Source organism: Jaculus jaculus, chromosome 19 (genome assembly GCF_020740685.1).
Source record: "Jaculus jaculus isolate mJacJac1 chromosome 19, mJacJac1.mat.Y.cur, whole genome shotgun sequence".
Lineage (NCBI taxonomy): Eukaryota > Metazoa > Chordata > Mammalia > Rodentia > Dipodidae > Jaculus > Jaculus jaculus.
The window spans coordinates 43353539-43375937 of NC_059120.1; the positions used below are offsets into that span (position 1 = coordinate 43353539).

The 22399-nt window shown below is 54.4% G+C and overlaps 1 protein-coding gene across 2 annotated transcripts; it reads right to left on the bottom strand.

Moving 5' to 3' along the window:
- Window positions 1-1668: 1668 nt before the first annotated feature.
- On the bottom strand, window positions 1669-21378 carry Csf1 (colony stimulating factor 1). Of its 2 annotated transcripts, none has more exons than XM_045138127.1 (9): window positions 21313-21378; window positions 18189-18311; window positions 17067-17129; window positions 15415-15585; window positions 10409-10556; window positions 8245-8375; window positions 7752-7804; window positions 7360-7418; window positions 1669-3770 (listed from the first exon to the last, which is right to left on the bottom strand). In XM_045138127.1, the coding sequence occupies exons 1-8, from the start codon at window positions 21349-21351 to the stop codon at window positions 7373-7375; spliced, it is 774 nt and encodes a 257-aa protein (XP_044994062.1). In that variant the 5' UTR covers window positions 21352-21378; the 3' UTR covers window positions 1669-3770; window positions 7360-7372. The 2 variants fall into 2 exon arrangements, with proteins under 2 accessions (XP_044994062.1, XP_044994061.1); XM_045138126.1 differs by having other exon boundaries at window positions 8245-9269.
- Between the last annotated feature and the right edge of the window lie 1021 nt (window positions 21379-22399).

A 22399-nucleotide genomic window follows, 5' to 3' on the forward strand; every position in this document is an offset into this window, starting at 1 on the left:
GCACCTATTGTGTGACAGCTTCTTCAAGGGCCTCAGGGTTTCAGGAACCTGAGTCAGGCTGGGGAGGGGAGACTTTTTTTAATTGGGCCTTGAAGTACAAGATGTGATTTTTTTTTTTTTTTTCAAAAACTGCTGCTTAAAAATAGTTCTTTAGGGCTGGAGAGATGGCTTAGCGGTTAAGCGCTTGCCTGTGAAGCCTAACTCAGTTCCCCAGGTCCCACGTTAGCCAGATGCACAAGGGGGCGCACGCATCTGGAGTTCGTTTGCAGAGGCTGGAAGCCCCGGCACGCCCATTCCCTCTCTCTCCCTCTATCTGTCTTTCTCTCTGTGTCTGTCGCTCTCAAATAAATAAATTAAAAATAATTTTTAAAAAAAGTTCTTTAAAAAGTTTATTTGCATGTATTTATGTGTGTGTGTGTGTAAACCAGATACTTCCACCATTTTTGCACCTGGTTTTACACAGGGGGCTGAGGAATTGAACCTGGGCTTTGCAAACCAGTGCCCTTAACCACTGAGCAATCTCCTCAGTCCCTCAAAACCTTTTCTGAGGAGCTCTGGATAGAGGGAAGAGCTGGCTTCACGGGGAGAGAAATGGGGGAGGGGAGCCCACAGAAAGGGTGAGACACTGGACCACTCCGTTCCTGGCTGTTTGATCAGTGCCAGTCCTCGTCCCCTGAGTCTACCAGACCTCAGGGCTGTTTTAAAAGAATTTGAGTAGCCATGCAAATGTGGGATTTCGGTGCTGTCAAACAAAACAGTCACATGTGGCTACTGAGACCCTGACAAGAAATGTGACTAGTATAGCTCAGGAGATGCTTGCTTCGATTTCATCCTATTGAACTTACACAGTGGCCATGTGTGACGGGGTGGCTCTGGATACTTCTCACTCGGGGTCACACTTGGCTTACCTGAGGTGTCTTACAAATTTTGGTGCCCGTGTCTCATCCCTAAGATCTTGACTTTGTTGACCTCGGGTGGAGATTGGGCATCGGTAGTTTGGAAACAACCCAGAAGATTCTGCAGTCAGCCAGGGTTGAAAACCTCTGACTCAAAACTTTGCCCATCACGCAGTCGGCGGCAGGAGGCCCCTGGCCTTAGCCTTTGGTGGGTGTGGGTTTGCGCCCCGCAGAGCCTTCACTTGGTCCAGCCTGCTCTGATTGGACAGTATCTTCCCAAGGAAGACCTCACCTCATCTCTGGTCTGGTAGGAAGATCAGGCCCTGTCTCACACTCATACCCCAGACTCCCTTCCCTGCTATCCTTGCCTGCTTACCACCCTGGAGACAGCACCTACCTCTGCACCCTGCTGGACCTGTCCAGCAGGGTTTGTCTCAAATAGCCTCCTCCTTGTAGGCCCCTGGGGGCCCTTGGACAGAGCCCAACCAGCCACTTTCCCAGGCTGGGCCGGGCTGGGCTGGGCTGGGGGGCAGTGGCCCGGCCTGAGGTTTGGCTGCCCACAGGCCCCCTTCCTACTAAGCAGATATGCAGATGAATGTGTTTGGGACAGCCACTAAAATGTTTAGTAACACCACCAAAGCTTAGAGAACCACCCCCACCTTATAGCTTGGAAACATCTGAGTGGGAAACTCACCCCGCAGCTTCTGTCCTCTCACCTGATGTCACCACCCACATCCCCAAAGCAACTTTTCCCCCCGAGTCACACATGGCAGCTTGTGCACTTCTTTTATTATTAAATATATAAGCAGCTTCCTATTTTTAAATAGACATTTAAATGACCTTATATAAAATAATTCACCACTTCCAAGTATAAAAACGCAGTCTCACAGTTGGTGAGTCAATGTTCCCTCTGGGTTTTCTCAGAGCCAAGAGGGACTCTGTGCAGGGGGGCACCGGGCGGTGGGTCTGCAGTCCCACCTCCTCTGATGCCACCAGGCACCCACAAAGAGCTTCTGCAATGGGTCGGATTTTCTTTTCTGACTTTAATACTATATGTTTCTGGTGGAGGGGTGGGGAAAGAATGCCTTTTTTTTTTTTCCCTCTGTGTTTTTCCTTCTATTTTTAAATATGTGTTTGCTAACGTGGAACACAGTCTGTGACTAGAATGATGAGCCCCACAAAAAACGTCTCCACTGCCCTTCCCCTAAGCTGTCAGTCTCAGGACAGGGTTGACAGGGCCCGCAGACCCTCACTGTCTCTGGCCAAGAAGGGAGGTTTATGTACCCAGCAGTCAGGGATGGCTGATCTTTCAGTGGCAAGGAGGGTCACAGCAGCATAAAGAGACCGAGATACAAGTGACATCCTGTTGCCCATTCCGAGGTCTCAGAGCCACAGCCGGGGGCTGACCCAGAAAACAGAGGCTCTTAAAGCACAGTTGGAAGCAGATGACTGATCTCCTGGTTTCTCTCCAGCCCTGGCTTGCTGGGGCCAGAGATGGCAGGGTGGGATGGGTGAGAAATGGGAGGGTATCTGCTTTATTGGGGTTGGGTGTGAAGAAGGGCAGACAAGGGTAGAACCCCAGTCCACAAAGCTCAGCCCCAGGCTGCAGGCAGCAGGGAAAGGAGAGTGGGCTGAGGTGTTGGTTTACAGACATCAACCTCAAACTTGGGGTACACCCATCAACCTCAACTTGGGGGAACACCCATATTTCTAACATCCATTTCCAGTCAGGGTTCTCCCTGTGGCCTCCCTGCCTCTGCCTTTTCCCTTTTTCTCCCTCCAACTAGTTGCTTCCCTCCTGGGAATGTCAAAGTGCAAGATGCAGAAACCTGGGTGAACACCACAGCCTAAAGACCAGCTCTGGCTAATGGCCCAGGCAGTTCTCCCCCAGCTCCACCCTGGGGAGTCAAAGACCTGGCAGGGGAAGGTCAGGGCTTAGGGGCTCCCTCAGTCGACAGATGAGGCCAGCTCAGTACAGGAAGCTGGGGAGAGGCTGGAGGGGCGGGAAGACATTCAGATGGATGGATGGCTGCTCATGGACGTGGATGGGGTGGGCTGTTCAGCAGGCAGGTTCAGTATTCACAGTGCAATGGCTTCCTTCATGAGGGGTTCCTCTGCCGGGCGTCCCGGAGGAGCTCTGGCAGGGCTGGAGGGGAGGAGGAGCCCAGGCCAGAGCTTAGTCCTCCTCTTGGCAACATGAGCCAGGTTGGATAGGTCCTGAGGGCAGAGTTGAACTCCCCTTGCTGTCTGGCTACCAGCAGAGGGCATTTAGGCGAGTCAAGGGTGTAGACTGCTTCAAGCCGTCAGCACAAACAGCCCGAGGCCTCCGCTTCCCGTCTTTTGGGCTGCATGACTTTGCCTTTGCAAGAAATCAGGCTGACAGTGTCCCACCCTGCGAATCTCAGGCTCTCCTCTCTTGAGACAGGCCCCTGCCTGTCCATGTAGGTATTCCTTGGCGCCAGATGGGTCCTGTAAGCACAGGGCTCCTCTGCTCCTTAGTGCCCCGCTCTGGTGTCCCATAGGCCACACAGGCTGATGGGTTCTTGGCCTGGGTGCTGGTTTGGAGGGAAATAAGAGAAGGGTCCAAGCCCTGAGGGAGAGGGTCCTGAGCTGTGCTGGACAGCCTTCCTTGAGCGTAGGGAGCCTCCAGGGCCCACAATAAATAGTGGCAGCATAGAGGGCATTCGGGCCCTCACTCATTGGAGAGTCTAAGGGTCAAGGTGGAAGGAGCCCAGCAGGACTGCTCTGCTCCATTCCTGGCAGGCCACGTCTCTGGTAGTAGCAGGCCACACTCCCAGGAAGACGGCTGAGAAGGGTGGCAGTGGACGGTCCGAAAACATCTCCTTCCCTGGAGAGATAGTCCTGTGCGCCCAGCTGTAGGGGAGACATGGGAAGAAGGTGGGTTAGCACGTGGAAGTGTGGGGAAGGTTGCTGAGGATACGGCTGGGGAGGTGAGGCATTCCGGCGGGCTACTGGCTGTCTCCAGGCAGTACGTCTTCCCAGGTCTTCTCTGTCCCACCCAGCCAACCCAGATACCACAGAGGGATCAGGTGGCTTTGCCTGGCAGCAGCCCCCAAGCCTGTTGCCGTACTGGCCTCACATTCTACCTCTCCTCCTGGGGTGACAGAGCCCACAGAGCTAGGTAACGGGACAGGAGGAGGTCTGGGCCAGAAAGCAGATGGACCTGACAGGGAGCCAGGGAGGGCACTCGTGAATATCCTTAGACTCCTCCTCAGGCAAGGCTGCCTGATGAACGAAGGGTGATTCCTGCTAATTCTAGCAAATAATTTTTTTTTCAAGGTAGGGTCTCACTCTAGCCCAAGCTGACCTGGAATTCACTATGGAGTCTCAGGGTGGCCTAGAACTCACAGCGAGCCTCCCACCTCTGCCCCGCAAGTGCTGGGAATAAAGGTGTGCGCCACCACGGCTGGCACAAATAATTTTTCATTTTAACCTCCACACCATTCATCAGAGAGGGTCCTCACGGGTGATATTGGGGCAAAGGCAACTGAAGAGGAAGGACTTGGTGTGAAGGGCAGAGGCTAGAAGCAGGACAAGGGAACTCCCACCCTGCCATTAGGTATTCTCATCCTTGAGTCGCCCAGACAGGCCCAGGGACTTGACGGATTTTGTCCATGGGAACCAGGGCCCTGTCCTCTCCCTAGTCCACCCCCATCCTTTGTCCCCTTGCCCAGCATCTTCAGAACACTTTGTTCCACAGCAGAAATCCCCTGGACTACATCCAACAGTCTGACTCTAGACCCAGTGTGGTGTCACCCCCTGATATCCATGACCCCACTGGCCACGCTTGTGATGGCTACAGAGGGAAGATGGGACCCATAGCCTCTGGCTTCCAGCCTATTCCCATGTTCTGGAGGGGAAGCAAGGCAAAACTGTGAACTGGATATGAGCCATGTTGGTACAGCGAGGCCAAAGGCTATGCCAGGACCCAGCAGGCAAGAAGGACCCAGAGGGCATACTCCAGCCCGCTGCCCTATCTCCTAGCTCTCTGGGGCTGAGTGCCTGCATTTTCTTCCACCCTGTATCCCTCTCTCAGCTCCTACTACGTGTCCCGCTCTCATCTCCTCATAGGAGCAGCAGTCTGCATGCAGGCGCTCACTCCCCAGAGGCTCCCCATATCTGCCATGGGGACCACCTTATGGCTGGACCTGCTGGGCAAAATTTTGAAATCCTGAGGGAAGGAGCTAGAAAACTTGAGCAGGCCTGAGAGTTGGGAGGCAGGGAAAGGAGACCGGGGATGCGGATGGTTCTGGGCAGAAGGCAAGACCATGGTGATCACAAGGAAAATGGAAAACTGGTGGCCCACTGGTGAGCTGGCGCAGCACCGAGCCACAAAGTCCCAAGGACCCCCGGCCTCTGTTGGCCAGTTCTTAGGTGCTCTGGGTCTTTCTCACAACTCTGCTGATGCCCCAGCTTATTCATTCACCCATCTCAGCCCACCGTACTGCATGAGGAACCCCAGGACTCCAGTATACTGTTATTGCTTGATCTTTTTCAAAAGAGATCCCCTGGTTCTGAGCATCTGCCGGACACCCGCTCTCTGTAGGAAGGCTACAGTCCCGTCAACTTACACATGAGATAGCTTGCTTACATGTGACAACAGGCATGACTAGAAATATGAATGGGTCACCCAGCCATTCTGCCAGCCAACTACAAATCAGCCAAGCACTCTGCCAGCTAGTTAGCCAGTAATCTCACCAATCAACAGTTAGTCATTTAAGCAGCTACCAGTTGGTTGGTTGTGTATTCAGCCAACCCACTAGCCAGACAGAGTTCACTGGTCAGCTAAAAGGTCATTTAGGGAAAGCTGGCAGGGTCATTTGGTAAGTCAGTTCCAAAGCCAGCCAGTCAACACACACTGAATTTGTAGCAAATATGGAGTGGCCCTGTCTATGCTAGAACCCAGCAGGGGAAAAGAAATGCAAAAAAAGAAAAAAAATTAAGATAGTTCCTGCCCTCTGGGGGCTTACAATCTTCTGAGGGTGCATAATGTACATTTACACCCAAAATAAAATTTTAAGCTATGTAAAACAACATCCAAATAGGTGCAAATCAATGTAGTATTAACCAGATACAAAAGAGCAGAAGGGGTGTGAATTAAAAGAACAAGCAGACAGTGTGGAGATTTGAGGAAAGGAAGGCTTCCTGATAGTCTGGGTATGGGCTGTGATCAGAGAGGAAAAATACAGGTCACATCTTTCTCAACAATGTGAGTCAAAGACAACAGAAGGCACTTATCAATGGGCAGGGGACACACTGGGCAGCTATGAAGTGACAGAATTAGGAGTCAAAACACTTTCAGTAGGCTTGGGGTATGGACAGCAACCAACAAGTGGTTTTAACAAGGGTGAGTAAAAACACTCGTGCTTTAGTTACAAAAGTTAAGTTAGCCAAGTAGGGGATGGCGAAGGTCTCCTGGATAGAGGCTCACATGAGTACCACTAGGGGTTTTTATAGACCACAAGCTCAACCTATGACAACAGCAGGATGCAGCTGTTAAAGCTAATGCAATCTTAATCTGCAGGAGTAGAAGAGTGCTGTCCAGACCCAGGAAGGCAACAGCCCCACTGTACTCTGAGCTGGTCAGACAGCATCTGGAGCACTGTGTCCAGGGATGGGCGCCATATTTTCAGAGGGACATTGACAAACGAGTGTGTCCAGGATGGTGAGGGGTCTGAAAATCATATCATATAAGGAATGTTTGAGAGATTTGGCCGCACTTAGCATAGAAAACTCTTAACAGGTAGATATGGATGGATAAGTACAAATATGCGAAGGTCTCGTGAGATGATGAGGGAGGACTAATGAGGAAGGGCAGGGAGAGCAGCGTTGGCTTGGTTCATCCTAGTGTTACGTGAAGGTGGAATTAAATCTGGCAGGCGGAGAGAGCTTGCCTTGGACTGGGATTATGACAGAAAGGAGTCCAGCTTCCTATTGAGGTTGCAGAGTTGCCCCTTTGGCATGAGACACTGGGCCCTCCTAGCACTTTTCATGGCACCGTGATTCTAAAGCACAGAGGTGGCAATGACTTTGGCTGTGGAGCAGGACCAGGTGGGGTGAAGTCTGGCTCCTGATGGTGCTTTGGAAGGCTTAGAAGCCAGGTTGGAAATGCCTGTGCTTCAAGGGGCTGGCCCTCATGCAGAGCACTGAGCAGAAGCCACATTGGAGAAGGAGGGTTTGCTTTAGGATTGACAGTGGTAGCAGGACTAGAAACCTCTGCAGAAGTGGCAGTGTCTGATCTTGTGTCAGGGAGGGGACACAGGGACAAGGGTAGACCATCGATGCCTGGGAGGGAGGGGCTTGTCTGGACCTGGTGATGAATGAAAGGAAAAGGGAGGAGGATGAGGGAGTGAAGTGTGTGGACCTCTGGGAGGTGGTGGGATTGACAACACAGGAGGGTGACTGGAGAAGGGGCAGAGAGAGATGCAAATCAGAACCTTACCTTAGAGTTCTCTCTACACGGTGAGTTCCACTTGTCTGTCTTCATCCTGGGTCAGTGGGCTGCAGGTAGAGCACAAGGCTGGCATGAGGCTTCAGCAGGAACAAGGCATCAAGGGGCACTCTAGGCTGATTCGTGCCCACCCCCCAGACTGTACATGGGTTCCAGCTCTGTGAGATTTAAAAGCCCCAGAACTGCCCAAACTCTCAGAAGAAATCAGGGAAAATCTCAGCTATCCAGGAAAGAAAGGAGCGCCTTCCTCCTCTGCCTCCTTCCCTTGTTCCGAAGCTGCATTTTCTTAGGGCAAGAGAGAGAAGCCCTCCCTGCCATCTAGGCGGGAAGTAGATCCCAAGCTGAGCCCCAGTGCCTCCCAGGGCCCCACTCCCATCACTCACCCGCCCTCTGGCCGCCTCATGGGAGAATCCAATGTCTGAGGTACTCGATGGCTCTGGGAACAGAAAGGTGGGCTCACTGAGGTGCTGGGCTGCCCCAGACATTAGTGAGTGCTGTGAGTCTTTCCAGAAGAGGTCAGGGGAGCTTCCTGAGCCTCTTTCCTAAGGATAGACAGATGCCCCTTTCCTGTCCTGCCATGCCATCTCCTACAGGTCCTCACAGCCCTGGTCTGCAGAGCCCCCAGGACAGCATTCCTCTTCCTCCTCCTCCTGCCTGGGCATGGTGCTGCTATCAGCCTAGGAGATTCTTTCCCCCTCTCTTCTGCTCTGGTCCTTTCCCAGCAATCTCCAGGTTGGAACCTTCCTGATATTTAAAGCAACACTATTGCACCTACCACCCTGTCTACTAGCATCTAGGGACCCTTGGTAGAACCCCAGGTTCCTCCAAACCTGTACCCCACCCAGCCTCTGCCCTGCCCGTAAGGGGTCTCCTTACCCTCCGCCTCCTCCTGTAGAACAGAAGGCCACCGACGGCCAGCAAGACCAGGATGATGCTGGGCACCAGCAGGCGGAAGACAAACCCAGGGAGTTGGGGGTCCAAGGATCCTGAGTGCTGCCACTCATGGCCTGTGTCAGTCAAAGGAATTGAGTTAAAACGGACCAGAGGCCTGGCCGCCCCCTCACTTGTTGGTCCTCCTTCCAGCTCTGTGGGGCTCCTCCGATCCCTGGTGCTCCTTTTGCCCTCCACCTCCCTGAGAGGCAGCACAATGCCCCACGAGTGGCTTCTGGGAAGCAGTGGCTGAGCAGACAGGGTGGCATGATTGCTGAGGCCTTGGGGACCCATTGACTCAGGGTGGGGAGAGTTTGGTTCCTGGTGGTCTCCAGACAGAGTAGGTGAAGGGTCTGTCCTCCCAGGTGTGTGATTCTGGGACTGGCCATTGAGTTTCCTGGGGTCCATCTCTGGTAATGGGGCGCCTGTTACACCGGCCGGCTGTTGGTCCTCTGCTGATGCAGGGAGTGCAGCAGAAGCTGGGAGGAGGGCGTGGGGTCTAGCAGTTTCTGTCTGGATGCTGCCCCCTGTTGGCTTGGAGGGGAAGAGTTCTGCCTCCTGGGGCATAGAAATCTCACTGGCGTCTCCAGAGGCTTCTTCTAGGGCCCAGTTAGTGTCCAATGCAGAGTCAAGACTGTTCTCCATCCTAGGGATGGGTGTTTGGGCAGAAGAATGAGGCTGTGGTGACTCTTCGGTGAGGCTGTCATGGAGGCTTGGGGTCTCTGGAGACTCGAGGCTCTGGCAGGTGCTCCTGGGTGATCGCTGCTTGGCACTACTTGGGTCCTCTGTGCGAAGGGGCTGCTCACTGGGCAAGAGGGAGCTGCCCTCTGTCCCCTGAGAATCATCCCAGGCCAAGTCAGCCAAAGGAACCATGGAGGGGGCGTGGGGCTGGTGAGGGGAGGCAGAGGCCAGGTCACTGCTAGGGGTGGCTTTAGGGTACAGGCAGTTGCAATCAGGCTTGGTCACCACATCTGAAAGAACCACAGAGAGGGGGAGAAAGAGAGATGGGGAGGAGATAGAGTCACTAGCCTCTAGCACAGCTCCCCCAAAGGGGTCAGGAGGGGGATAGGAGCTGGGGGATCCCTCTTCTCAGCTCTGGGGCTGCAGAGGAGGCAGGACTGGGGCAGATGCTTAGGCAGGGAGGGGCCATGTGCAGGGTGTCATGGGCAAAGCGAAAGGCAGGGAATGGCTGCACAGACAGGGGATCGGGATCAGGGAGATCACAGGACACTATATGAGGGCTCTAGCTGGCCAGATGTGAGCAGCTGCCAGGCCAGGAGCAGTGGCCTTTTGGATTAACACAAAACACTCAGAAGCCCCCAAGACCCTGGTTGCATGCACAGCGGGAGCCAAACCACCACGGCCACAGGCCCAGACCCAGGCACGAACAGGCCGGGGCTGGAAAACGGCCAAAGCTTGGGGCCTGGAGATTGAAGCAACAAGGCTGGACTTGGCCATTGGTGGGTTGCAGGGCCCGAGCCCCTGCTCTGGGGAGCAAGGTTGAACGTAGGGCACACGTGGTGTGGGATACAGAGATGAGGACACGCGAGGTGCTCAGGCGTGCAGCTGAGCCAACAGTGGGAGAATGTGAACGATGTTCAGACTTCAAATCCAGCTTTGTCCCTTGAGGGGACACCCAAGGCATCCTGGGGACATCTGGAGCCAGGGGATCCTGGTGTTTTGCAGGAAGGCTTCTGGAGCCAGGGCCCTGACCCCCAGGCGGAGCATCTGCTCTCTCCACGGAACCCCGTTTGTTCAGCCAGTGTGCGGAGGTGAAGGGGGAAAGCCGCCATGCCTATAAGGCTTTCTGACAGGTGTCCCCTTCCTTACTCCCTGACGTCGCAGCCACCAGCACGGGCCTCCTTGATGCCTCCACATCACGTGAGACAGTGAGGCAGCGCATGCAGGCATGTGGTAGTGTGCATGCATACACATGTCAGAAGACATGTGCCCAGGAGCCCCGAGGTACATGAAGCCACATATATATACACAAACAAGTACACTGACACACGCAGAGACACATGTAGCAGCCGGGCTGCCTCCAGGATCCTTCCAGCCCCACATCTCACCTTGCATACGCCCTCCCCTCCCTGGCCTCGTTTATGCTTACCTTGGCTGGAGCACTTAGCATAGCTGTTGTTACAGTTTTGGCTAAAAATGTTCCAGTCCTTTTCAAGGAGATTCTTTGTTTCATTAAAGACGTTCTTGATCTTCTCCAGCAACTCCAGGGGGGTCTCGTGGAAAGTTCGGACACAGGCCTAGGAGGACAGTGGGACCCCTTGTGAACACGACCACGAGCGTCCAGTCGGCCTCCTTGGTCAAGTTTCCCCGGACTTCTCACATCAGTCCTGTTCCCCACATTCCTCTCTCCCTCCCTTCTCCTCTCCTGCCCTTCCCTGCCCTCCTCTTGGATTTGTAGCATCCTCAGTCCTGCAGCTGACAACAATGCCACTTACTCCATCCAGCACCAATGGAAGTGCCAGTCATGTAGTTACCTGAGATCATGTAATGAACAAGAGAGAAGTGGTTCCTAGCCAGGCTACCACTGAGTCCCTCGGGGGCTATCACTGAGCACGCCGTCACAAGCGCACTGAGTCCCTCAGAGACTAGCACTGAGCACGCCGTCACAAGCGCACTGAGTCCTTCATAGACTAGCACTGAGCACACCGTCACAAGCGCACTGAGTCCTTCATAGACTAGCACTGAGCACGCCGTCACAAGCGCACTGAGTCCTTCATAGACTAGCACTGAGCACGCCGTCACAAGCGCACTGAGTCCCTCGGAGACTAGCACTGAGCACGCCGTCACAAGCGCACTGAGTCCTTCATAGACTAGCACTGAGCACGCCGTCACAAGCGCACTGAGTCCCTCGGAGACTAGCACTGAGCACGCCGTCACAAGCGCACTGAGTCCTTCATAGACTAGCACTGAGCACGCCGTCACAAGCGCACTGAGTCCTTCATAGACTAGCACTGAGCACGCCGTCACAAGTGCACTGAGTCCCTCGGAGACTAGCACTGAGCACACCGTCACAAGTGCACTGAGTCCCTCGGAGACTAGCACTGAGCATGCCGTCACAAGCGCACTGAGTCCTTCATAGACTAGCACTGAGCACGCCGTCACAAGTGCACTGAGTCCTTCATAGACTAGCACTGAGCACGCCGTCACAAGTGCACTGAGTCCCTTGGAGACTAGCACTGAGCACACCGTCACAAGTGCACTGAGTCCTTCATAGACTAGCACTGAGCACGCCGTCACAAGTGCACTGAGTCCCTTGGAGACTAGCACTGAGCACACCGTCACAAGTGCACTGAGTCCTTCATAGACTAGCACTGAGCACGCTGTCACAAGCGCACTGAGTCCTTCATAGACTAGCACTGAGTACGCCGTCACAAGCGCACTGAGTCCCTCAGAGACTAGCACTGAGCACACCGTCACAAGTGCACTGAGTCCCTCGGAGACTAGCACTGAGCACGCCGTCACAAGTGCACTGAGTCCTTGAGAATCGCTGAGCCAGCTGAAGAGAACCAAGTGAGGGTTCAGAGAGCACCTCCCCAAAGAAGCAAGGAAAGTCAGCCAGGTTGGTGAGAACCTCCAAGGTGGTAAGAACAGTACGAATCTGCAAAGGTCCTGAGGCAGGAAAACATCAAATGCCAAATGAGTGACAGAAAGCTGGAGTGGCTGCAGTATTGCCATTTAGGAGGAACGTGGCAAGAGATGCAACTGGTGGAAAGAAGAAGGGACTTGAAGGAGGAGGGGGAAAGGAAGGTGCTGGGAAGGGATTAGTATCATGGTATAGTGTGTATATGTATGGAGGTTGGTTGTCAAGAAAAAGTTTAAAAAAGAGACACACCTGGAGTGAGCTCTGCCACGGTCTATGTCTTGCTGGCTATGGCAGGAACTTTAAATTTTATCCAGAGAGCAAGAGGAAAAACCTGGAAGGTTGTTGAGGAAGTAGGTGGTGATGCACCAAGACTTCAATTTTAGAAGCATCACCTTGCTCTTGTGTGGAAAATAGAATTGGGAAGGTTAGCTGAGATGAGGGTCTTTTTCTGGTTCTGGCAGGGCTCAAAGGGAGGGCTCAGGAGCCTTCAGTCCTGCCCCGTGAGTTGTTCTCAAGGCTCAGGCTCCCACACTTGCCACGGCCCTGAGAAGCCTCGTTCCGAGGTTCCTCCCACCTCACAAGCCGCTCTTTGATGCCCTGTACCAGACTCCTGACTGCTTCTGCATGCTTCTGCACACTGCAGGGCTCTGTCCTGGGCCTACTCCCTTCCCTTTCATCCTGTGCCGTACCATGTATCATGACAGCATCCTCTGTGGCTGACTTCCAGAAGGCAATTTTGAATTATGGAGGGAAGAATTGTGGGCTTTCCACGGTTACTATGAAGTCCTTGAGGGCATCACTGTGTCCCCCTGGCCTGGTCACAGCAGGCCCGTAATAAACATTTATGAGACACACAAATAATGAAACTTGGCTCAGCTCTATCAGTCACCAGCTCTGTGGGAAAAGCCAAATGGATTGTCCCCTTTAGATGCAGGTGAAGTCTGAACAGTAATGCCACCAAGCCTCTCCCAGGAGCTGTTAAGCAAGCTAGCTGGTTATTTCTTGCTTTTCTCTTCACAAAACCATCACCCTAACACTTCACTTCATACGTCATAAAGAAACCCAGTATCCTCGTTTAGAACCTTGATGCTCAAGTTGCCTCACAGAGGATGTGTCTGGTCAGGGTCTCAACTCCCTCTCTGACTCCCTGGAAGCCTCTAGCTGGGTCTGTCTCCTTTGGCTTGTCCTGTTCCTCTATCCTGAGATACTCCTCAGCATGCACTGGGGGAACAGACATCTACCCAAGGGAGTCTGAGGACTGGTCTGTCTTAATCGTGGGTGGGACAGCATCAAATGCATATTCTCAGGCCCACACATGGACTCTTGGCAGCAGAGTCTCTGAAGGTTCATGCTGGGACTCTGCTTCCCTGCCCCACCCCAGGGTCCAGGGTCTCGCTCTAGCCCAGGCTGACCTGGAATTCGCTCTGTAGTCTCAGGATGGCCTTGAACTCACAGCGATCCTCCTACTTCAGCCTCCTAAGTGCTGGGATCAAAGGTGTGCGCCACCATGCCCAGTTGTATTATTATTTTTTTGGAGGCAGAGTCTCAGTTTACCCCAGCCCGACCTGGAACTCATTGCATAGCCTCAGGGTGGCCAGGAACTCATGACAATCCTCCTGCCTCAGCCTCCCAAATGCTGGGATTAAAGGTGTGCACCTCCATGGCCGGCCTGGGACTCTGCATTTTAAACAAGCTCCCTGAGTGATTCTTGGGACCTTCACTGTTGGAAATGCACAGATTTATTAGCTCTCATCAAAGAACTGTTCCTCAACCACACACCCTCTCCAGCTCCATCTGGTTTCCTGCTCCCTTTACAGCCAAGTTCCTTCACACCATGGCCTCCACTTCCTCTCTTTCTTTTCTCCCTGATCTGCCTCCAACAGTAACCTCCATGGTTGCCAAACCCAATGGGCCAACAAATGCTTTTCAGCCCTTATCTTGTTTGGCTCTTCTCAAGCCTACTTGATAAAGCTGACCCTGAGGTATGGTCCTTCCCTGTTCTGCTCCCGCCTCTCAGGCTGCTCCTCACCAGGAGGAGCACATGCTGGGATGCCGGGCCCAGTCCCTTCTCACAGGGGATGCTGTACACAGTCCTGCAGCTTCATAGACAGCACCTGTGTGTTGCCAGTCACACTCAAGATCCCAGCCCGTAGCTGCCTGCCCAGTGTTCCACCTAATGTGTCTTACACTGAATCCAGGCCTTCTCCCAAACCTGCTCTGCCCACTCTCATCCTCATTTTGGCATTACTGAAATATCCAGGCACTCGAGACAAAACCCTCCTGACTCGTCCTCCCTCTCAGTCCTTTCCATCCCCAGCGAGCATCAACTCCCATCTGCCCAAGCCTGCTGGAACGTGCCCTCTCGTGTCCACCTTCCCTGCACCGTCCTGTCCTGGACATGGCCCTCCAGCTCATCTCCCGGCTTCCCTTCCTGCCCCCCATGGTGCACTGGGCCCACAGTAACCAAGGCATCAGAAGGAAATGGATCACTTGCCACCTTTTTCTCACACACACATAAAACAAAAGTCCACATCTTTGAAACCGCAAGTGATAATGTATGCCTCCTGCCTTTTCTGCTTCCTCCCCTCTACCTCCCACACCTTGATCATCTGCCTCCATCCGGGTCCCTGAACGCCGATCTTCCTGGTCACCTGTGCATAGCATTTCCTCTTCTGTAATGTTTTACCTAACTGCTCCTTCTCATTTGGAGCATCAGTGAAAACCTTCTTACTCAGGGTCTGTCTTTGCTGCTCCTCTGCATCCCCATTTAAGTTACTGTTCTCTGCTGGGCTCTCAGTGGCCCAGGCTTTTGTCCCGGGCTCACTCGTGTACTTCAGATCTCCTCTGCCCACCCTTCTCCAGCATGGTGAGCGCCAGCCTCCCTCCACACGCTTGTTTATCTCACCACCCCCCACCCGGCCCCATCTCATCTCCATGACTGTGGGGATTTTTGTCTGTTTTGATCAAGCTGTTTCCTGGTGTCTAGAATAGCACTTGGTACACTACGGGTGCCAATAATTAATTGTTGAATGATTGAATAGTCCTGGTTTGTAATTACATTCACCCGTGCCATTGTTTAACTGTCCCTTGACCATAAACTCCACAAGAGTAGAGACCAGGGATTTCTTTTTCTTTTTTCTTTTCTTTTTTCTTTTTTTTTTTTTTCTCAAGGTAGGGTCTCACTCTAGCCCAGGCTGACCTGGAATTCACTATGGAGTCTCAGGGTGGCCTCGAACTCTCAGCGATCCTCCTACCTCTGCCTCCCGAGTGCAGGGATTAAAGGCATGCGCCACCACGCCCAGCTGAGGCCAGGGATTTCTTGATCTGGGGACACCGCCGAGGCCTAGCGCTCCTGTACCTCTTGTCTACTGAGTGTTTGGCGAAGCTGTGTGCAGTGAAGAGATGAATGAGCGAGTGAGTGGGTGATGGCAGAGACAGGGTGAGCACGTGAGGGCAGAGCAGCGCTCCCGTAGCAGCCCTCAGCAGGTGCTCCAGTCCTGAGACCTTCCTACCTTGTTGTGCTCTTCATAATCCTTGGTGAAGCAGCGCTTCAGCCTCAGAGAGAGTTCCTGGAGCCGCACAATGGCATAGGCATTGGGGGTGTTATCTTTGAAGCGCATCGTGTCCTCCATTATGTCTTGCACCAGGTGAAAAGCCTTCTTAAGGTAGCATACAGGATCATCCTGGAATATAGGAACGACACGCTTTAGGGCCTGGCTGAGGTGGCATGAGACCCCAGGTTTCGTACGAGATGTCTGCCACTCCAGACAGATCCATGGAGGGCTGTAGCCCGCTGCCTGGCACTCCTGACGAGAGGACACACTGTGCTGGTGATAAGGAGAATGGTGCCCTTGGCCTGTCTCTCACTTTCTCTTTTGGATCTAACACAACTGGTTGAGCAAGAGTGAAGGAAGGGTGGATTCTGGATTTCTGGAAGGCAAGGCTTTAACCAGGATCATGTACCTAGGCAGGGTGGGCATCCAGGACCCCTTTACCCTTTCCCTTTATCTCCCCTGCAGCTTGCTATCACAACTGCCACATGGCCCTTCCCAGTCTTCTAGGATATGGAGATACTAAACACTTCACTGTTTTTAGGAATAGTTTCAGCTTTTGTCTCCCTGAGGAGACAGTTCTTGGTTCTTCCACAGAAATGACTTTAACTCTGTGCGTCTAGCACACAGTCCAGTGGGGTCCTAGTAAGTGTGTGTCGTCGCCCGAGTGAGGAGTGAGTGGATGGAATGCTGAGTCTGTTCTTTAGACCGTGAAGTGCTTTGTCATCTTCCACGGAGGAGCACGGCTCTGGTGTATGGATGCTACGTGGAAGCTCAGAGACAGAGATAACTTCTGGGCAGCAAGGCGGTTCTGTGTGAGGCGCAACGATGGACAGGTGTGGCACAGAGGGAGGGGAGGACACTTGGAAAGGTGTGACAGACATCGGGAAGAGCCAGTGCAAAGGCTGGGAGGCAGGGAAGGGGGTTGGGAATGGAGCTGTGCACTGGAGACACCAAGCAAGACAGCCCCGGCTTTTTCTCAAGGCCTTGGGGTCCCGGACAGATTTGGGGAAGGAAATAAAGGCAGGGGTTGGGGTTTCAAAGAGCTCCCTCTAGTGGTGGGATGAGGGGAGCCCTGGAATCAGGATGTCGCTGAAAATGTCAGGAGACTGACTGGAGGTGGAGGGGCTGAGCCCTGAGGTGTGGAGGGCAGTACCAGCGGCACTTGGTGGCTGGTTGGGTGTGGGGTAGGAAATGGGGCTGGACTGCCTCCTTGGCTTTTGGCTGGTGGACAGAGGTGACATGCTCTTCTAAAACACACACTGTGATAACATGGCCTGGTTCAAATCAGGCCTCTACCACTTGCTAGCTATGACCTTATGCGTCCAGGTGAGTAATAAGCACGATCAGTGGACTTCAGAGTGGCACCAGTCGAACTCATTTGGAAAAGTGCCTGGAATTCAGTTAGTACCTGATATGTGCCAGGTCAGAGGAATGGAACAGCAAAGGACTTGAGCTCTGGACCATGCCCGCCCTGGCTGCTGGCACCCAGGGATCCTCATATATTCATCCTGTCCAGCTCTATGGATCCTGCTGCCTTCATGCCTCCCCATGCTCCATCACGGGGGAGCGCACAGGCAGGCACAGGGGCCTTACAAACAGCTGCCACTCACCAACTGTTCCTGGTCTACAAAGTCATAGGCAATCTGGCATTTGGTCTCCATTTGACTATCGATCTGTAAGAGAGAAGACCCGTGATTACACAGTACCCACAGCTCAACTCAGACGGCCCAAGAATTGGGATCCTAGCTTCTGGGCGAATTGAGTTCTGAACTTTATCCATCTTCCCCCAAGTACATCTTGAAGTCAGAGCCACAGCTAATGGGAGATCTGTGTGTTCCACATGCCCAGAGAAGGACTATGAGAAGCAAAATCTCTTCCTTTTACTTCAACCCATGAAATTACAGATTCATTCTGTTACAATGAAGAATTATCTTTAAGAGAATAAAGGTTATAGTCTTCCATGGGTGATAGTGGGCACCCTGTCATGGCAAGAATTCAAGCACAGGCTGGCTACACTCTAGGGAGACCACATCTGTAGAGATTTGGGCGAGATGCCCTTAAAACCCCCATTACCCTCTGGGCATGGTTTTAGTCACTAGTGCCCCACCCTGCCTGGTAGATAAGAAAGGTGATAAACTCCCTACTAAAGAGACAGGAGCCATGACAACATACCCAACCCAGACATTAAGAGTTACTGATGATTCTGTCGACCTATTAGAATGTGACATGGGCTCCTTCATGGCCCAGGTGAGCAGGCCACCTCCATTTCAGGGCCAAGGGCCAAGGAAGTCAAGGTGGAGGGCTTGCAGTTAAGCAGTAGCCTCCCCTCCAAATGTGGGTGGGGCCCTGGTGCCAGGCTGGCAGATGATCTGGGAGCCCAGGAGCTGGACACACCGTCTAGACCTAGCAGGAAGCCTGGGCTGGCTTCCTGGAGGAGGTGTTCCCCGAGCCGGAGCAGAACCAAGGAGCGTTTTAGAATCTACGGTGGACATTCTTGGGCTACTATTAACCCAGGCAACCAGTTGCCTACAGGGGCGTCAGAAAAGGCTTCAGGGTGGTGGGGACGGGAAGAAGGACACTTAAATCTCGACCTGAGAAGGTCTGTGAGAGGAGTGCTGGGGCAGCCGTGGCCCAGACAGCTCCATTTTCCACAACCCCTCTCTCTGACTCTGCTCTCTGCGTGTGGTTGCCTCGGTTTCCCCAGTGGGGAGAAGGCGTTGCCTCGCACTCACCAGCTGCTGCAGGAACTGCAGGTGTCCATTCCCAATCATGTGACTACAGTGCTCCGACACTTCCTTGGCAATACTCCTGCTCACCAGGAGACAGACCAGCAGCAGCTGGGGGCCCAGCCATGTCTGTGACAGAAAAGGGAGTCATTTTCCTCCAGTGCTCACTTTCCCGACCTTCCTCCAGCTACTCTCATGCCTCACTTAACAACGCATTTCTATAACATTGCATTCTATAACATTGCAGGCCCTGCCTTACATCTCAGGATGCAGCCACAACACAACTTTGCTTTCTCGTGATAAAACCCAAATGCCATGTTCTCTAAGAAGCCTTCCCACGTTAACCCGGACCAGCCCTGCTACACACAGAACGTGTAAGGATGACCTCTGTAGCATGCCTACCAGTCCAGATTCCAGTGGCCTAGGAAGTTCCCAGGGGCGGGGCTGGTGTCTACTCTTTATTCTGTCCTTGCAACATCAACACTGAGACAGACACCTTGTAAGCCGCTATCAAGTTCATGTTCAACAACCACTTTCCAGATTGCAAGCCAGAGAACCTACCCTCCCTCCCGCCTGGCTCGCCTAGTGAAAGAGCCTGGACCGCGGAGAGTTCATCCCAGGCAGGAGACGTCTGGATCCCTGGCATGCGTTTCAAGAGCAACCCAGCTGATTAACTGGAAGCAATAATACCAGTTTGGGGGCCATCCCTGCTGGCAGCTGCTTATGGAAGACTTAGCTGGATATGCATCCAGTCAGCAGGTTCCGGCCACCAGCAAAGAAGTCTTTTCCCAGCACCTACTTGGACTGGTAATGCTGCTCAGCTCCAGAGTGACGGGACTGGCTTGTGACATCTGACTTGACTCTTTCTTCCCTCTCCCTTTTCCTCGCCAAGGTCCCTTGGTCCCTATAGACTTTTATAGGGCATCCCAAGGGACACCAGCCAGAGGCAGAGGGGCTTCTGGGAGTTCTAGCCTAGCTCAAGGTTGCCTCTCCTGGGAGCTCCTGAGCCTTCTGGCAGCTTATGCCCCCCAATACAGAAAAAAATGCTGGTAGGGTGGGGCGAGAGCTGGCACTCTCCTGACTCTGGGCTGTGCCCCAGTAATGTAGATAATGAGACAAATGCTGCAAATAGTAGCACACTGGAAAAACACAGGGAGGCTATGAAGAGAGCCCACAACAACACTCTGATTTACATCTACAAGCCCAAAGCCTTGCAAGTTCTGACCAGCAAGGGGAGGCAGTTCTGACTGGGCAGTGAACAGGCAGCAGAAAGGAGAGGCTGGTGACTTAAAAGTGCCTTAAAAGATGGATGGCAGAAGTTGATGGAGGTGGAGGGAAGAAGGCACGGGGTGGCTCCATGCCATTCAGCACAGAGCCTGTGAGGGTGCCAGCCTGACCTAAAAGAAGGGATGCACAACCATGGTGTGGGGGTACCTCAGGCACTGTTGAGTAGTTGGTAAAACAGTCCTAGGAAGGGATGGGTACCCAGGTCCACCGGAACCTCAGGTTCAAGACCTAGCAGAGGAAATATCAGTGCAGAAGGGGACTCTGTCCTAGACGGGCTGCCACTGAGGTCCAGAGTCCCTGGTGTGCATGGTAGAGAAGAACGGATCTTGGGGACAGGTGTTCCCGAGGACCTCACGGGAGGCACTTCAGGACACTGACGTTGGAAGACAGCAAGGTGAGGGCATTGCTTAAGCTGTGGATGGTGCAGGGGGAGAGGTGAGGGCATGCAGCCACCAACTAGGCAGCCGACTTTGAAGATGGCCAAAGTGAGCCACTCCTAGGACACAAGCCCTGGCTCTGGCACCAAGGAGAGGATCCCTATGGGTGCCCCAAGGGTTAACACTCTAGCTTGCATCTGGCAAGGCAGGCTCTTCCTGGCTTCCTTCTCTCTCCCACCCACCACCTCACTCTCTGCGTGGGGAGCAGCCCTGGAAGGAAGCTGCAGTAGGCTCACAGGGATGCAGGGACACCACAGGGCAGCTGTCCATTCTGTAGGTCTCCGCAGAGACCTGGAGTGACCGAACCCTCCGACTGCCCTTGTCTAAATCCTGGCTCCCTTTTTGCCCCCTGATCTCCTCTCCAGCCCTTATGCTTTTGCCTGGTGCCTAAGGTACAACTCTCTTCTCCCTTCCCCTCCCAATCCCACCATCTCCTGTCTCTCAGCTGGGCACTCGCTCGCAGCTCAGCCAGTCTTCAGGCTCGCTCTCACGTACAGCTCTACAGCTCTCTCTTCTCATCAAATATTTTTCTGCTCCTTTCCCCCAGGGTTTCCCCTTTCATCATCTTCTAGGGCTCTTCAGAAGCAATCCCCATGCCAGCTCATGCTGTTTATTGCAAGTGCCACCGGTACACTTTCTAGGAGTGGCAGCAGCATCTGTACACGCTCCTGGGGGCACTTATGAGCAGCCATGGCTCTACAGCTCCCAACCCTCCTTCCACATTCCTCAATCAACAGGATAGTCCCCACTCACTGAACCAGATTCTGCAAGAAAAAGCGATTGGACCCGGGCTAACCCCATGCAACCCTGGGACTCAGTGCCTTCTCCCCCAAAGCCACCCAAGTCACCTGAAAGCTCTGGCTTATGTGTAGGCTGGAACAAAAAGTAGCCTACCATGTCCTTTCTCTAGCGCTCATCCTGGCATTCTAAATATGGATGACCCCTGAACTTTTCCCATCCAGAAATGCCCACTCCCCAGCAGGCCACGGAAGCATGTGCGCGTAGCCCAAGGAAGATGCCCGCTGGGAAGGATAGCACATTCCATGTCGTGGCCACTGCGCGCCGGGAGACCCGCTGCAAAGCCCTCCCTCCTGCTTGTGGGTGTGCTCAGTGTTCCCCTCAGTGCAATGGGGCGAGCAGCCATCCTTTTCTCAAAAAAACAGAATGCAGCTGCAGAAGCAGCCGCAGGAGTCACCCTCTTCCACCCGAGCGCCCCCACCCCGCGCCCGGGGGACAGTCGGGGGCGCAGAGGCCGTTAGGCTTCCCGAGCCCGGGGCCACGCGGGAATGCGGGAGCAGCCGGCGGCTCTCCCCCGCGGTCCGCTGCAAGGGACCGTGCCAGGCGGCCGGCTACCCAACCCCGGCCCGAGCCGGGCCTCTCCGAGCCCCGCGCGGCGCCCCGCTTACCGTGGGAGGGCAGCGCCCCGCGGCGCCCCGCGCGGTCATACGGGCAACTGGGTCCCGGCCCCGAGCGTCGGCCGCCCCGGTTCGCTCGCGGGTTGCTGGGGAGCCCGCGCGCCGCGCCGCCCAGGGCCGCGGCGCGGTCGGTCCCGGGATGCGGAGGGCGGCGGCGGCGGCGCGGAGAGCACCGAGGCAAACTTTCACTTTCCCCGGCCGGCCGAGCTCCTCCGGCCAGCTCTCGGCACAGCCTTTTAAGCGGGCGGGCTCCCCGGGCATGTGGTTTATGGGAAATCACCCTGGCCGGCCGCCAGGCACACACGCGCGCGCGCACACACACCCACATACACGCGCGCACACACGCACTGACACACACACACACACTCTGCCCCCCTCCCCCGGGGCCCACTGAGCCGCCTCTCCGCAGCCTCCCTTCCCCCAGCGCGCGGGCTGCGCGTCCCGGCTCGCCGTCTCCCCGCGCTGCTCTCTCCGCAGCCTGCAGCAGCAGAAGCGCGCGCGCTCCGCCGCCCTCCCCACCCCGGCCTTCCCTGCTCCCTCCACACCGGACACGGCCTTCCCTTCCGTGTCCTCCAAACCGCCGATCCGGTGTGATTACCCCCTTTTTCATAATTGGTCCCAAGGGACTTTCCCTGTAGGCCTGAACAGGACCAAACCTCGAGCAGGAAATGCACAGTACCGGCGGCGCAGGCACCGAGAAGAGCCTGGATGAGGGTGAGTAAGCCCACCGCGCACTGGGGCCTCCTCCATGCAGCACGCTGAAAGCCCTCTTGGCGCCCCAAGGTAAGTCTGCTCAGTCCTACGCAGCCCCCTAGGAATCGGCCACTCCCCCACCCCCCGTTTCCAGGAGAGGATGGGGCGTACAGTGGGCTCAGCAATCCACCTGGCCAGGAGAGGAGGGACCTAGTGCTGTGACAGCTAGCCGGGTGGTTTTTCCCCTTGTGCCAGGAGACACTTGAGGCACTTGACCCACGGATGATGCATGCACATGCTGGCTTGTACCCGGGCTTCCTGGGCTGCCAAACCCAGCTCAGATGGAAAAAGTTCTGCACCCGGGCCCTTAGGAAATGCCCTTACT

Bases quoted from the DNA above. Each gene is read 5' to 3' on its own strand.
- Csf1 (XM_045138126.1), bottom strand. From the start codon at position 21,351: ATGACCGCGCGGGGCGCCGCGGGGCGCTGCCCTCCCACG. The intron at 18,312-21,312 runs GTAAGCGGGGCG...TTTCTGTCACAG, and splicing joins CGGGGCGCTGCCCTCCCACG to ACATGGCTGGGCCCCCAGCT. The intron at 9,270-10,408 runs GTAAGCATAAAC...TGGTTCTTTCAG, and splicing joins TGCTAAGTGCTCCAGCCAAG to ATGTGGTGACCAAGCCTGAT.